At 37.8% G+C, this 17,940-nt stretch overlaps 1 protein-coding gene across 6 annotated transcripts in view; it reads right to left on the reverse strand.

Moving 5' to 3' along the window:
• Wdpcp (WD repeat containing planar cell polarity effector) overlaps positions 1 to 17,940 on the reverse strand; it is a 306,946-nt gene that overhangs the window by 76,918 nt on the left and 212,088 nt on the right. For all 6 annotated transcript variants that reach the window (XM_021210656.2, XM_029545442.1, XM_029545441.1 and 3 more), the window contains one exon: positions 10,294 to 10,396. In XM_021210656.2, coding sequence (XP_021066315.1) covers positions 10,294 to 10,396 — 103 coding nt within the window. The remainder of the gene's footprint in view (positions 1 to 10,293; positions 10,397 to 17,940) is intronic.

Consider the following 17,940-nt stretch of genomic DNA (forward strand, 5'->3'; position numbering starts at 1 on the left):
CCCTCCTTGTCTTTTTTGATAACTTTGGGTTGGAAGTCTAGTTTATTCGATATTAGAATGGCTACTCAAGCTTGTTTCTTCAGACCATTTGTTTGGAAAATTGTTTTCCAGCCTTTCACTCTGAGGTAGTATCTGTCTTCTTCCTTGAGATGAGTTTCCTGTAAGCAGCAAAATGTTGGCTTCTGTTTGTGTAGCCAATCTGTTAGTCTATGCCTTTTTATTGGGGAATTCAGTTCATTGATATTAAGAGATATTAAGGAAAAGTAATTGTTGCTTCCTGTCATTTTTGTTTTTAGAGTTGGCATCCTCTTCTTGTGGCTGTCTTCTTTTAGGTTTGTTGGAGGATTTCTTTCTTGCTTTTTCTAGGGCATGGTTTCTGTCTTTGTATTCTTGTTTTTCTGTTATCCTATGAAGGGTTGGATTCGTTGAAAGATATTGTGTGAATTTGGTCTTGTCACGGAATACTCTGGTTTCTCCATCTATGGTAACTGAGAGTTTTCCTGGGCATAGTAGCCTGGGCTGGCATTTTTGTTCTCTTAGGTTCTGCATAACATCTGTCCAGGATCTTCTGGCTTTCATAGTCTCTGGTGAGAAGTCTNGAGTAATTCTAATAGGCCTGCCTTTATATGTTACTTGACCTTTTTCCCTTACTGCTTTTAATATTCTGTCTTCACTTAGTGCATTTGATTTTCTTATTATTATGTGTTGGAAGGAATTTCTTTTCTGATCCAGTCTATCTGGGGTTCTGTAGGCTTCTTGAATGTTCATGGGCATCTCTTTCTTTAGGTATGGGAAGTTTTCTTCTATAATTTTGTTGAAGATAATTGCTGGCCCTTCAAGTTGATAATCTTCATTCTCATATACTCCTATTATCTATAGGTTTGGTCTTCTCATTGTGTCCTGGATTTCCTGGATTTTTTGAGTTAGGATCTTTTTGCATTTTGCATTTTCTTTGATTGTTGTGTCCATGTTCCCTATGGAAACTTCTGCACCTGAGAGTCTCTCTTCCATCTCTTGTATTCTGTTGCTGATGTTTGCATCTATGTTTCCTGATTCCTTTCCTAGGGTTTCTATCTCCAGAGTTGTCTCCCTTTGGGTTTTCTTTATTGTTTCTACTCCCATTTTTAGGTCCTGGATGGTTTTGTTCAATTCCATCTCCTGTTTGGTAGTGTTTTCCTGTAACTCTCTAAGGGATTTTTGTGTTTTCACTTTAAATTCTTCTATCTGTTTAGCTGTGATTTCCAGTATTTCCTTCTTAANNTCCTCCATCATCATNNTGAGAAGTGANTTTAGATCCATGNNNTGCTTTTCTGGTGTGATGGTGTATCCAGGACTTGCTATGGTGGGAGAGTTTGGTTCTGATGATGCCAAGTAACCTTGGTTTCTGTTGCTTCTCTTCTTACGCTTGCCTCCTGCCATCTGATTATCTCTAGTGCTTGCTGCCCTCAATATATCTGATTGGAGCATATCCTTCCCAGTTGATAATAATAATAATAATAATAATAATAATAATAATAATAATAATAATCCCAGTTGATTCAGGACTTCTCAGAGTCCAGATTTCTCTGTGATTCTTTGATAGTGGGCTCTTGTGAACCTGAGATTTTGGGTGTGTCTGAGTTCTTGGCAGTCAAGCTTATCTGACACACTCAAATACTAGTGTGACTCAGCTCCTGTTATCCTGGGATCCTGTTGTCCTAAGATCCTGGGTGTGTTACAGTGAGTGGAAGAGCTGTCTCCTTTGACGACAGTGGAGTTGTCTGGTCTGTTCCAAACCAAGGTAAACCAGAACTGATCAAAAGGAACCTGAGTCTCTGGTCAGGAAAGGCTCTGGTGTCCTTATTCCTGTTGTCACAGGCCCATCACTATTGGATTGGAGCAGCTGTTGTGTTCCACTCACCAGTGATCCTAAGATCGCGTGGGCAGTCCTCTAGGACTGGGGTTTTCACCGAGTCCGTACCCTAGGTGACCCAGTGCTGGCACAGACAAGAAGGCAAGATTCTAGATATTAATCCCTGAATAAATGTACTCTAGTTCAGCTGGTCCAGGTTTTGTATTCATGCAATCCTATTTCATTTTATGTAATTATGTTGCCATTGAGTCTTTTTCAGTAATCCCTGGCTTATGCCTGTATTTTTAAGTGTTGTATACCCTGGGGTGGCTAATGTCCAAATCATATGTGGGTATGGGTTTCCCTGAGTAAGCTAGAGAAAGGGAATCCATTCGTGTCAGAGCACTGAGTGGTGCACTGGGTCTTGGACTCCTGGCTTTCTATCCTGCCCAGCAGTGAAGCACCACTGGGAAGAGAAGGCTGTTGGATTTAGGTGATCAGCAGGCCTTGAGTGTTATCAGCCATGTACAGAAACTGCAGGGAAGCAGAGATGTGAGCCAGGCAGTCTAACTGGTCTGAATCAGCAGTTCAGTTCAGATGATAAGGTTACCTCTTCCCATAGAGCAGGGCCACTAACCATGAGCCCTTCATAGCCTGAATCTCCTGCATGTATTTTTTTTAATGTTCATACTCAATGCCCCTCTCTACAACTGACTTTCTTGGCCTCCTTTCCACACACAGGTAGCTGGAATTCTTGGGTTTATGATGTTCCCTAGTGTAGTTTAGCCTTAAATGCTAGGTTACCCCTTCAAGCAAGATAGAACCTGGTATATAGCATTTTAAGACACTGGAAGCAACAAAAGGGATGTGGGTTTGTCATTATTTGTTTTTTTCTCTAATGCTGGTCTACCACAAAGTGCATCACCCACTGGTCTTAAGGGCCATGAAAACTTTGGGCTCATTTAAGGCTAGGACTGCTTGTCTCCTACATTTTGCTATATAACCTTTTTGTTTCTTTATACCTTCCAGTTTTTCTGTCTTCTTTTGTGATTCCTGAGGTTTTTTTTTCTATCTCTTCCCTCTTTATTCTTTTTTTCTTCCTTGGGGTAAATTCTACAGTTACGCTGATTTTTTTTTTTTTTCATTTATAATCACATGGAAGCAGCTTTTCATCTAGTCATCTTACCCAAGAACCTTATATTTCAGTTACTTTTCAACCTCTGAATTTGGCAGTCTTGACATATAAAAAGTAAATGAATTTTTACAGTCTTGTGGAATAATGATGGACTGCAAGAATAGTATAGATGCTCTGGCCATAAGATACAGAAAAATCTATCTAGAACTAAGCTGGAAGTGTCCTCCCTGCTGGGCAGCCCTGAGTGCCAGGAAATGCTGTGCAGGCTGTGGAGGAAGAATTGCCAGGCAAGACAACATCAAAAGTGCAATGGTAGCAAGTTTGTCATATTGGCAACTGTAAGGGCAGTGTTGATGCTAAGGTCCTGTTCTCAATTGGCTCTTGATCTGTCAGTAAAGAAAGCCATAGGCGAATTGCTAGGCAGAAGGTATAGGTGGGACTTCTGGGACCTTGGAGGAAATGGGAGACACAAGAAAGGAGTGACAAGAGTTTCACCATGCTTCTGATAGAGAAGGGTTGAAAAGCCATGTAAGATCTCAAAACAGAGTGGCCACACAGGCCACTCCTACAGGCAAATGGTCAGGGGTGTTTAGCAGGGGCTAGATGGGATGAGCCACTAAAGTTTAGGGCAGGTGGGAGTTTAGGACAAAGCTAAGAGTTATGATAAGGGAACATTTTATAGGCAGAACATAGTAGCACCCAGCAATTGTGCCAAGAAGGCAAGCTGAAAATGAACAACTACTACACAGAGAAACCCTGTCTCTAAAAAAGCCAAAAGAGAGAGAGAGAGAGAGAGAGAGAGAGAGAGAGAGAGAGAGAGAGAGAGAGAGAGAAAATGAACAACTGTGTGTGTGTGTGTGTGTGTGTGTTTTAACAGTTGATTCAAGAGAATTTGGGTGGGGGGCTAGTAGTGTGCCCATTCCCAGAGCATAAGTGGGGTAGTGTAGAGCTACATGCAATAGGCAACCAACCATTTTTCTGATTGAATTTGAGGCCTGCTTCAAAGGAAGGTACTCACATCTAGTACTAAAAATTTAGTAAAAAGCCCATGGCTGGGGAGTTTATGAACCTTACTTGGAGGAAGGTTTTGGTAAGTAAATTCAATGTGTCAATTATACTACCTTCTGAATATTTTGATGTGTCTATTACATTACTGATTTGCCTATTACACTGTCTTGAAATATTTTTTGCTTATGTCCATAGATGAATGCCGCTATCAGCTTTAGTCAGAGATTTCTTTTGTAGTGGTCAGAAGAAGTCCAAATGCTGAGAATAATAACTGAGTGTTGAAGGCTGAGTCATAAAGAGCTGTGATTATAGCAACAGACCTGTATAGGATTGGTCCCATCAACATCCTATCACAGACAGGAATGGATCATGAGGCCCCATCCTCCTTGAAATATAAATACAGTTAATGATCACTGAAGAGAGAGAGAGACATTTTCTTCCATGGTAGCCACTGGTAAAGTACCCATGCTCCTGTGAACAACTGCTTAAAGTAAAGGGGACAGTACTTTAGCAGGATTACTCTCCTTGGACATGCCAACTGAGCTACCACCTAGCTTTTGTTGAAAGCCCATGTTGAGAAAGGAGCTTCTGATGGCAGAATCCAGGAGAGGTTTCAGGACACTGAGCAGCTAGGGACATGGATCAGTATAAGTAGCTGTTGTGCAGACACGAGTTTGCTTTGCAGTACCCTTGCAAACACAGGGCCCAGTAACCTGTCTTTGACCCTGTGCTGGGCAGAAGAAGGTAGGGAAGGTAGTCCACTATGGTTTCCTGGTCATCCAGGCTAGTTACACTGGTGTGCTCTAGGTTCAGTGAAGAGACCTTGTCTCAAACAAAACTGTGGCGAGGCACAGGAGAAAACTGAAACTGTGTGTGCACACATACACAAAGAAAGGCAAGAAAGTAGTTTTAATAGTTAAATGAAATAATTTTGTCACTTCAACTGATGGTCAACAAAGAAATATGGAAAGTAATTACTTGTATCTCCTGGAAAACACTCTGATCTTGAGACAGATTTTAAGCTTTAACCTTTATCTCAATTGCCAAACATTCCCTTCTTTTCTGAGAAAATCTTAAAGTAAATTAATATTGAAAACCCTTTAGCGTGCTGTGGTGGGGTAGTCAGCTGTGGTGGCATAGACAGCTGTGGTGGCGTAGCCAGCTGTGGTGGTGGTGGTGTAGCCTGCTGTGGTGGCGGTGGTGTAGCCTGCTGTGGTGGTGGTGGTGTAGCCTGCTGTGGTGGTATAGCCAGCTGTGGTGACGCACTAAGGAAGCATCGGCAAGCAGGCAGTCTGAGTCTAGGGACAATTGGTCTAAACAGTAAGTTTCAAATAACAATAAAAATCCCTTCTAAAGGTTGTTTCGTAGATTTCTTAAAATTCCAGACATGAGTCTTGGTGTTATGTTCTATCCAGTCACATCACTTAGAATAAACAGAAGAAAGGTTATGAAAACTTAGCATGCACACCACCTGGCATGAGAACATTTGCCAGCTACTTCTGCTTAAGTGAATCCATTTCAAATAGCTAGACTGCTATCTTGAAAAAAACTATAAGTTTCATAAAATAATGAAACAAGATTCTCTACATATGATTACAGTAATATTCAGAAGTAATATGCTTATGAATAAATCTAATTCTGAAAAAGATTGGAGTTTTTGAACAGAACCAGTATTTTTCTCTTTCCCATTTTGTCTGTCTTCTGCCTTTGGCTGCAACTCTGAGCACAGACCTGTCTGTTTCCTCCTTAGAAGCAGTTCAGAGAGAACATGGCAGCTGGCTGCTATGAACAGCAAAGAACAACACAAACGAAATTAAAATCAGTAGAAAATGGATCCAGTATTTGAAGTATGTACTCACTAAGGAAACCACCATGAAAATTTAAATAAACTCAACTAGCTCTAAATGCTTTCATTTGTGGTTCTGAAGGCAACTGAATTGAGAATCCATGATATCTAGGAGATGCAGGAAAAAGAATTTCTCCAACTGAAGAAAAGTAACTCACATACATCTCTATTAAAGTAGGCTATTATATTGCATCATATTATATTAATAATATAGCTATTATAAACATAGCTGTCAGTCAAAATACCTACTAAAAAACAATTCGGTCCTGTTTAATTTCAGAAATTGCTTTCCACTCACGAGGGCAGAGACACTCAAGGTCAACAGAGCAAACATTTCTTAGTAGAATGTATCTGCTTGTCACACAGCAGCTCTGAAGAACCTGAGATGGGCTCAGAGCCACCTTCTGGCAGTATGCTGCCCATACATTAGAGGCAGCCTTGCTGGTATTGTTTAACATATGTAGAAAACTAAGAGGACAAAGAACCTCTCCTTCCTCTCCCTCTCTCCCCTCCTCCTACCCCTCCCCCCTCTGTCTCTCTTTTCCTCCCCCAATCCCGTGTGTGTGTCCCAAAATTCTTAAATCACAGTAGTAAATTAGTATCATTGTTATGGCAGTGGCAGCAAGACAAACAGGAGTATCAATGATCTCCTAACATCAGGGTGGTCGGTGACTCTGAATGCGCAGTATGCAGCCAAATGGCATGGTCTTCAATTTCGCTCTGGATCTCTGAGTCTGGATCCCCATTTCTACAGTGGAAAATTAATACTTAACACCATGACTGTACATGCAAAACATGGTTATAACTGTGCCTAGTGAATAACATGTGCTAACATATAGTAATTATTTTTCCAGGAAAACTGATTCCTTTATACCAGCAGTTCTCAACCTGTGAGTCATGACCCTCTTGGGGGTCATATATTAAATATCCTATGTATCAGATATTTATATTACAATTCATAACAATAGCAAAATTACAGTTATGAAGTAGCAAGGGAATAATTTTATGGTTGGAGATCACCACAACATGAAGAACTGTATTAAAGTGATACAGCATTAGGAAGTTTGAAAACCACTCTTTTTAAACGCTTATCTTGATAATATTCTAGCTTTAGATTCAAAATAGTGTAGATAATATCTCTATTTGGTAACAACTGAAATTTCTACATCATACTTTTTCAATATCTATAAAACAGGTGTGAAGTTGAAACCATCATATGAGGTAACACATAGTCCACCATATTCTCCAAAATACATTGATAAGCAGTGGCTAAGATCTTGTGATCTTATGTCGACTAATGAGTGTTTTCTTAATGACCATTGGGTTCACATGGTTAAGTGATTCAACTTCATTGCATTTTGTTGAAAAAGTAGACTTTGCAGCCCTGGTCATCTCTTGAGTTGTGTAGACAAGACAACACAGATGAGTACTTTGTAAATTAATACTCATAATTAGTGGTGTTATACCCTGATGACAGTTTAGAGATGAGACATCATGTGTGTGCCTAGTGCTCTCGGAGGCCAGAAGAGGGTGTCAGGTCCTCTGGGACTGCTGTGAGCCTCTATGTGGGTACTGAGAAGTGCACTCAGGCCGTGTTCTCTCAATCAACTATCTCAACAGCCCCATAAACCTGTCTTTTTAGGTGGTCTCTGGAGAATCTGAACTTGGGTCCCCACATTTGCAATATATGTGGTAGTCAGAGGTTGATGTCAGACGTCTTCTTCAGTTGGTCTCTACCTAACTCTTAAAGGTGATTTACCTTATTTTATTTGTATGTATGTTTGCCTGGATGTGTGTGTTTTTATATGTATGTGTGTTTGTGTGTGTGTGTGTGTGCATGTATGTATGTATGTATGTATCTGCTCATATGTAGCAGATATGTATTTTGGCCTTCATATTGGTCCTAAACAACTGGACAGGGGCTATCCCAAAAGCAGTTGCTCATGGGATATTCTACTAGGTGGGCTGCTTTGTCTGTCTTCAGTGGTAGAGGCACTTCTCCCACTGCTAAATGGCATCCTAGGAATACTCCAAAGCAAATACCTCACCTAATATCATTCCTAGTAGGGAATATTCCTAGGATCAAACCAGAGACCACAACACACATTTGTCCTGGGTTAAAAATCAACATGTAAGAACAGATTCACCACATACATTGTACTGCAGACTGATGTCAATCTGACTTTGTCTTATACTACAAACATCACAATCACAAAACAAAGTCTTATTTAAAAGAAAAATCTTAAGGGCATGCCCACACTTACTTCTCACCCAACACAAGCCATTTACTCCCTATTTAATAATGTGAAACCTTAACTAGGTAGAAATTAGTGTATAATCAAAAAGAATCACTAACATCTAGATTTTATAGGCATTGTAGCTTATCATAAGAAGTTACTGCAAACACATGCCATGTTTTAAGGCACTATTAATAGCTAGCCATTGCTAAGCTTACTCTTTGCCAGTCACTGTTCAAAGCATGAATTAATTACCTTCAATCTCCTACTAATCTATAGCATAAGTACTAAACATTTCTTGTAGACAGGACAACTAGGCACAGAGAAGGTCCTGGTAGTAAAGAGCTGAGTGCCAAAAGTGCTCTGTCACCATATTGCATTTTATAAACTCAATCAGCCATTCTAATAAAATTTCCCAGGTGTAATCTTGTATTTAACACAACTTAAACAATATCTGAAATAATTGAGTAGCATAAAAGTGAACAAATCCTCTATTTAGGTCAACAAAATTTGCAATTGCCTCAATTTACATTTATTATATAGTTATTATACATTATTGTATTCGTTATACATAGCCTATACTATTATATATTATATAGATTATATATAATATAGGCACATTATTATAATAATTACCTTTATTATAATAGAGTTATTGGGTTTTGGCTTATAGGATTTGTGTTTTCCAAAATAATTTTAAATACAGAATTTTATCCTATATAGTTTCTTTATTTTAGCTCTTCTTGTCAAATGAATAAGCAATATAAATGCATCATATAGTGCCAAAAAGCAAGAAGAAATAGAAGAGACAAAATATTTTAAATGTTACTGCTACCATCAAATGCTTATTAAGGTAAATTTGTTTTATAGGTATTAGCCACATGGCTGTGTTACATCATGTCAAAAATGAATCTTTCTCTCTGACTTAAACTCTACAACAGTTAGAATTCAACTGGTTTGCTCTGACTCTATGTTGTTGCATCCCCTTCTGTACTATGCCTCAAGGACTGGGCTTGAGGTATTGAAGAGAGCTGAGAAGTGCTGATTTGGGGAGCAAAAATAACCAAAGCATAATATGACTTATTGGGGAAGACATTATAGTATTTTTCAAGTATTTCCAAAGTGGGGATCTTCTACAAAATGGGTTTAGGAATTACACAGACATGTGAAACCAATTCTACTATAATCCTGGGAGGCTGCTTGGTTATTTGTCATTTGGGAATAGAAGAACCAAGAGAAATAAGAATTTTGATATCTACCTTTCAATACTGGCAGACTCAGCAGTATTAGACAAGCTGGGTTTAGAAACAAAAAGTACATGCAGACGGACTGTCATTTTTGTTATGTTATATACAAAACCTTTCATTTTGTTATAAAGTTTAAATGGACTTTAACAGTCAGTGTAGGCTTTTGGTCAATCTTTACAGTATGTCATTGAAAAGGGACATTAGCAGCTTGTGAGAAATTCCACCTCACTGCCCCCCCCCCAGGCGTCCACAAAACCTGAAACACCATGATAAAGGAGAGAGTTACTTTAATATGTGGCAAAGCTATGTATCAGCAAAGTGTTGTTCACATCAGCACTGATGATAAGTCTCTTTCTCTCCAGATCTCATGAAAAGACCAAGTGGGACCAGCGAGATGGCTTAGTGGGTAAAGGCACTCGCTCCGAGCCTGCGGATCTGAGGTCAGTTCCTGGGATCCACATAGAGGAAGGACAGAATCAACTCCAACAGACTTTCTGTCCTCAACACATGTGTTTTGGTAGAATAATAAAAATAATAATAATAAGATAATATAAAAGAGTAATATGTTTTTACATTCTGGTAAAGTGACCTTAGCCATTACTACTTATCAATTTCTTTTAAAATTCAAGCTTATTCATAAATATTATATTTCAGATAATAATAATTCATGCTTTTAAATATAGTGTTACAAAGAGTAATTCAAACAAAGCAATTATGTCCTACAGACACAATAGAAATGACACTAAGAATCTCCTAGAACTAAAGTACTTTTAAAACATTTTTATTTTATTTTACATGCATTTGCCTGTATGTACATCTGTGCCAGGTTAGATTACCTAGAACTGGAATTACAGACAGCTGTGAGCCTCCATGTGGGTGCTGGGAATTGAAATTGGGACCTCTGGAAGAGCAGCAAGTGTTCTTAACCACATAACCATCTCTCTAGCCCCTCAACCAAAGTACTTTTAACAGAGTGAATTAGCCCTTACCGACTCCAGAGGATACTGACTCAACATCAATATCATGTGCCCTTCTTTTCGCCACTTCAGCCAGTGCCAGTTCACCCATATCCAGAGCATGATAATGAATGTCCTTTGAAAATAAAGAGAAAAGATTGACTAAAATGTAATCTTGATAAAGTTATAAAGTGAGTCCAAGAGGAAAATAGATCTTCAGATAGCAAAACAGATAAAGACAATCCTTTTTTCTGTTTTAAATTTATTGATACTCATTACCAGGAGAGGGTAATTTTTCTTTGAGAACATGGTTGCAAATAATTATTTTGAGCCATAAGGTAAAAAGCATGTTTCTAATAAATTGACACTGATACTTAGCTTTATGAAAAGTTAAAACTGTAGTTGTGCCTGTGTGTGTTCAGCTAAGGATTTAGTGGGTAAGGGAGTGTCTACACACACACACACACACACACACACACACACACACACACACACACACACACAGTCTCAAACTCTTAAGCTGAAATGATCCTCCCCCTTCTACCTTTCAAATAGCTGGTCCCACCATTGTATGCCTTTGCATTCTCTCAAAGAGAGTTGACTATAATTACACTAAGATCTCTACAAGGAATACTACATAGAACTTTATTTTTATGAGCATCGAAAATATGTGTTAAGATTGATACTTCTTTTTAAAACTCAGGTTACATATAATTATTACATATATTATATAATATAATTCCAGTCTCAAATATTTTTGAATCTAGTAGAGATCCAAATCATTATAAGTGAATTGTTAATTATAAAATCTGACAGAGTTCAATGGCAGTTGTTCGTACATACTAGAGCTAAAGAGGAAGGAGCTGATCTTTGATCTTAACATTGAAGGATCTGTGAGAATTATATTAGCAGAAAGCAGCAGTGTGAAGGGCAGGTGGTACATATATGTGAAATGCTTGACCCACTCTATGAAGGGATGCAGGTCTGTCACACAGGAGACATGCTGGATGTGTAGGGGTAAGTAGTGGAGGTTACACTGGATAAGCACAGGAGACACAGGCTGAAAAGAGCTCTAGAGTGTGCAGAGTGGTCACAGGAATGAAAATTTTACTGCAATAAAAATGGAAAAAGGATATAAACAGGCAGTCTATAGTGAATAAATATAAATGCCCTATAATTATGTAAAGATATTTCATATTATTCAAATAAATGTAAATCAAAAAAACTAATTTCTGAATTTTTGAATTATATGAATTTATAGGAAATAAAATGTCATACTTTGATATATGCACAGTATGCAATGAATCATCACATCAGGGAGTTAACATTCATATTGGCTAAGTTTCTAAAAGTTAACGATTGGTTGCAAAGCTTTGGGAAACAAGCACATTTACTCAGAACACAGTTACTAACGACTTTAGAGATCAGGGGTTAGCAAACTGTGCCCAACATGTCAGACTAGCCAGGGTTGGCACATTCTTCAATGTAAGAATGGCTTCTAAATTTTTAAATGGTTGAAAGATCTGTGTTCAAACACTGGTCATGAACTTTGAAGGGCTGTGGAATTAGTGTGAGCTGCAGACTTGAAAATGTTTTAAACTAAAATTACAAGGGAAAATTGCTTCTGTGAAACACACTGTGATAAAATCATTCTGATGAGAACTAAGGTTGTTTGAATTGCAAGTCATGTCAGGACTACACTGTCAAAAGATGTGTTTTTCAAAGTGATATCTTAATTCCTATACAAATTTCCAAAAATATATTCTAATTTCAAACCAGAGCAATGTTTTTCAGGTTTATATGCATGTGTAGAAAAAAATTTCATGTTCCAAAAATCCATTTGGTGCACAATTAAGGAGTTTCTACTGGAAATGATTTGCAATGTAATGACATGCTAAAGAAATTCTTGCCTTTCAGTTAATAGAATTCTAAAAGTGCTTCCAACCTGAGAATATACTCAATGAATGCCATGTCTCCTGGATTCATGCTAGCATTTGACAGTACTGGTACACATACGTGGAAAGATATTTGCAAAGGTTTTCAAAATATGGAAGTCTCATCATAGGCAAGAACCAACAAATCAACCTTTATGATAAAATTGGGGAGTTTGGGAACACTACTGTTATATTTCAGAAAAGCTCCATTTTTCATATTTGTAACCTAGATTACTAAAAAAATTGTATTCAGTATACATAATTTATTATATTTTTATTAGATGTTTTCTTTATTTACATTTCAAATTTTATCCCTTTCTCTCATTTCCCCTCCCCAAACCCCCCTATCGTATTCCCCGTCCCCCTGCTCACTAACCCACCCACTCCTGCTTCCCTGTCCTGGCATTCCTCTACACTGGGGCATTGAGCCTTCGCAAGGCCAAGGGCCTCTTCTCTCATTGATGCCCCACAAGGCCAACTTCTGCTACACATGTGGCTGAAGCCTTGAGCCCCTCCATATGCACTCTTTGGTTGGTAGTTTAGTCCCTGGGAGCTCTGGGGTACTCGTTCATTCATATTGTTGCTCCTCCTATGGGCTGCAGACCCCTCCAGCTCCTTGGGTAATTTCACCAATAGAAGGTTTATGGAGGCGTTTGGGAGATAGGTAAGTAAGCAAACCACTTGCTACACAAGCTTAAAGAGAAAGGACACACAGAAACGACATAATGTTACCTCCAAGAAACACATTTCATTATCAAAAATGATGCTGCCTTGGAGTAAGAAGATGGGAAAGGTATTTTAGCAAGTTGAACTAGGAAAACATGAAGTCATAGCTACTTCTAATACTGAACAAAGTAGACTTAAAACCAAAGCAAGACAGAAGTGATAAAGAAAGTCACTTCATATTAAGGGAACAATATATAAAAAGAACATTTCAACTCTAAACATATAGGCACCAAACATGGTAAAGCCAATTTCATTGAACAAACATATCTAGATATGAGGTAATATATCAATGGCTAAGCAGCAATAGTGGGTGACTGCAATATTCCACTCTCATAGATAGGTCAATTGGATAAAAACTGGAGAAACAATGGAGTTTAATAATATCACAAATCAACTGAATCTAACAGATACCCATAGAACATTCTGTACAAACGAAAGAATACACTTCCTTCTCAATGGTGATGGATGTACACTAATTCAAATATCAGGACACAAAGAAAGTTTCAGTAGCTCCAGTATTCTATTTTACCACATGGAATGTTGGCGATAAACAGCAAGAGAAAATATAGAAACTCACTGAGATTACACAATGTAGTGCTGAATAACAAATGGGCCATAGAAAAATTAAAGAAGGAAATTTAAAATTTCTAGATTTGAATGAGAATGAAAACACAACATGCCAAAATCTTTGGGATACAAAAAACAGTCCTAATACGAAGGTTTATAACTATAAGTGTCCAAACTAAAAACATCAACAAGAACTACATACACAAGAAAAACAACAACAAAAACATGTACAAGAAAAAGAAACAAACAGAAACCCGAAAATTCAAATCAATAGCTTAATGGTACACTTTAAGGCCATTGAGAAAACCAGGCAAACACAAAAGCAGTAGTCATGGAGAAATAATTAGGACAAAGGCAATGGTTAATGAAACAGAAACAACCCTACCTAAATTAACCAAAAGCAAGAAGATCCAAACAACAAATTTAGAGATGAAAAGGGGAGACATCACAGAAGATACTAAGTGATTGTTGATTACTCAACCCTAAACAGGACATTAATACAACGCCTTCGAAGGTTCACAGAACATTAAGCGAAAAGGCAGAAAGAGTGTATGAGCTGGATACTGGGGAGTGGGCAGGAAACACTGTCCTGGGGCATGACATGGCCTTTGCACCGGGGGTGGGGAGGTGGTGGTGAGGTGGTGGTGATGCTTAAACTCAGTGGGCCACAAAAGTGAAACAGGAAGGAGGATTCGGGGGCAAATACATGAAAATACATTGTATGAATTTCTCAAAGAATTAATAAAACACTGTTTTAAAAGTGAACTAAGATTTGAGAGTAGGAGCCGCATTTGTGCATAGGAGGGGCTGGGCCTGTAGGGAGGGAGAGGACACAGGAGGGAGGGTTCGGTTAGTGTGTTGACAGTGTACCATATCTACACATATATGAAGTTGTTGAAGAACATTTACTATGACTCAAATGCTGAGGTAAATTGGCTTAAAAACTTAATGAAGTTTAAACTTTGTCCCTTGTACTTGTCTCAGTCCTTCCTGTACATAACTTCCATCAGAAAACATAAATTCTTTTCTAAAGAACTATTCCCTAGTCAGGCACAGTGGCATATGCCTATAAACCCAACATTCAGTAGGAACAATTGAACAACATAAGAACAACTTAAGTCTAAATTCTGTAAGAGAAAGTAACAAATATAAGAGCAGAAATAAATTAAACATAGGAGGAAGACAGTAGAACAAACGTGCTGAAAGCTGGTAATTCTGAAAAGACAAACGTTGACAAACCTATTGCTAGACAATAAAAGAATATTTGCTATAATAAGAAACAGAAAATTACAACTGAGAGCAAGAAATGCAAAGGTTTGCATGATAATATGGGCAATTCTACACCACAATTCTTTGAGAATTTCATATATAGTCTCCCTATCCTATTCCCTGTCCCCCTGCTCACTAACACACCTGTTGGGGTCTCTCACCTCCACTAATCACTCTCCCTCTAAACATTATATTGCACCCCCTACAGGCGCACAGAATTGCTACTGAGAAGACCTCCCCAGATCTCCCAGAATGCAGCGTCATCAGACCGCCCACGATCGCTCGGACCCACCTATGTCGTCTCCATCCACTCGCTCGGACCCGCCTACCAGACACACATCTCCGCTCATGATTGGACTGTGTGGCAGAGAGAGTTTTCAAGGGGACTCAAGGGCAGGCTAAAAACCTTTCCTTGTACTTAAGAAAGTCCGATTAATAAAAATCATGCTCTGATCAGCGGACNGACAGGGCATTCATTTTTCCTTTCGCAGCCTATCCTCTTTCAGGATGTTTAAGCTCTTCAGTACGAACCCAGTCCAAAGTGTTTCTGCCCACGCAGAAACACACACATACTCACTCCTGCTTCTCTGTCCTGGCATTCCTCTACAATGGGGCATCGAGCCTTCACAAGGCCAAGGGCCTCTTCTCTCATTGATGCCCCACAAGGCCAACCTCTGCTACACATGTGGCTGAAGCCTTGAGTCCCTCCATATGTACTCTTTGGTTAGTGGTTTAAAAAGAATATTTGACTATAATAAGAAACAGAAAAATTACAACTGAGAGCAAGAAATACAAAGGTTTGCACGATAATATGGGCAAATTTACACCACAATTCTTTGAGAATTTCATATACAATTTTGATATCTGAGGAGAAATTTACAAATTCCTAGAAAAATGTTTAAGAATAGGAAATCTGAATATCAATAAAAGAACCTGAATCAGTAATACAAAACCATTTCATTAAAAAGGCCAGAAATTGAACTTTATAATAACTGAAGAATTAGTGCCGACCCTTCTCATACAGACTCGTTTTGTAAAGTCCACATGGCATGATTAAGAAGGCAGAGAAGACCACTATCCAACAGCAGCAGACCAATATCCACACTGAACACCTCACAAAATCTTCAATGAAACATCAGTAAACCTAGTTCGATAGCACATTAAAAAGTTTAGAATGCTCAGCTCCATTTTCTAAGCCAGGCTTGTTCAGTATATATATGTCAATAAATGTGAAACATTTCATTTGCAAAATGAAGGACAAAACCTACATGCTAATAGATGCAGAAAATTCAACATGTCTTCATTATTTTAAAAAAAAAGAGGCAGTAAAGAGAATGCAGTAGGAATGTTTCTCAATACAACAAATGCTACTTTAGACAAACCATCAGCCAGAAAACTTTGTCATCTGAGGTAAGGAATATGGCACTGACAAACACTTTGACTCACTAAAGTCCTTACTAGGTCATTAGGCAAGAGAAGGAAATAAAATGAGTTAGTTCTAGAAAGGAAAACATGAAATGGTCTCAGTTGACAGATGACATGATTTTATACACAGCAAATCTAAGATTCCATCAAGGGGCTATTAAAAAATAAATTCAGTAAGGTTTAAATATATAAAATCAGTAACATTTTGACATACCAACAACAACCATGAAAAAGAAAAATTGAGAAAACAACCCAGTTTATAAAACTTTAAAATACTTAGAAGTTTAGCCAAAATACATACAATATAAATCACTGAAGAAAAAAGTTGAAAAGATGCAAATAAAAAAAAGTCTCGTGTTCAGGACTAGAATCATTAATATTATAAAATATATTATATAAAATAAAATGATCTACAAATTCACTACAATTCCTGGGAAATTTTCAACATAATTTTTCACAGAAATAGAAAAATTCTTAAATTGGTATACAAAAAACCTATCTCAAATAGCACAAATCAAATAAAAAGAAAACAAAAGATTTGAAAAACAAAACTTCAGCAAAAATAACACCCCACACAACAACAACCCCCAAAAAACAAAGACAGGGGCATAGTACTACCTGACTTCAAAACATGCTACAAATAATGAATAGAGCCTAATAAGGGCATGAAAAAGTAGATGCAAATAAAGCACATTTATACACCTTTCTTCTTTTTGCATGGCCATGCTCATGGTACAGTGCTGGGATCAGAGCCAGGATACCCTAAATGCTAAGCAAATGCTCTACCACAACTGTAGAAGATCCTTGATTAGAGTCACACCAAGTTATTTTAAATTATTTGTGATTGTTTTGATGGGTGTTATTTCCCTAATTTCTTTCTCAGCCTGTTTGTCCTTTGTGTAGAGAAAGGCCACTATTTGTTTCAGTTAACTTTATATCCAGCTACTGCACTGAAGTTGTTTATCAGGTTTAGGAGTTCTCTGGTGGAATTTTTAGGGTCAATTATATATACTATCATATCATCTGCAAANAGTGATATCTTGACTTCTTCCTTTCCAATTTGTATTCCTTTGTTCTCCTTTTGTTTTGGTTGATTCTTTGAATAGTTCCTTTTGTTTCCACTTGGTTGATTTCACCCACGAGTTTGATTATGTACTGCTGTCTACTCGTCTTGGTGAATTTGATTCCTTTTCTTCTAGAGCTTTTAGGTGTGCTGTCAAGCTGGTAGTGTATGTTCTCTCCAGCTTCTTTTTACAGGCACTCAAAGCTATGAATTTTCCTCTTAGGACTGCTTTCATTGTGTTCCATAAGTTTGGGTATGTTGTGGCTTCATTTTCATTAAACTCTAAAAAGTCTTTAATTTCTTTATTTCTTTTTGACCAAGTTATTGTTGAGTAGAGTGTTGTTCAGCTTCCACGTGTATATGGGTTTTCTATTGTTTATGTTATTATTGAAGATCGGCCTTAATCCATTGGGATATAATAGGGTGCATGGGATTATTACAATATTTTTGTATCTGCTGAGGCCTGTTTGGTAATCAATTATATGGTCAGTTTTGGAAAAGGTACCATGAGGTTCTGAGAAGAAGGTATATCCTTTTGTTTTAGGATGAAATATTCAATAGACATCTGTTAAATCTACTTGTTTCATAACTTCTGTTAGTTTCACTGTATCTCTGTTTAGTTTCTTTTTTTTTTTATTTTATTATTATTATTTTCTTTATTTACATTTCAAATGCTATCCCGAAAGATTCCCATAC

This window comes from Mus pahari, chromosome 13, assembly GCF_900095145.1.
Source record: "Mus pahari chromosome 13, PAHARI_EIJ_v1.1, whole genome shotgun sequence".
Classification (NCBI taxonomy): Eukaryota; Metazoa; Chordata; class Mammalia; order Rodentia; family Muridae; genus Mus; species Mus pahari.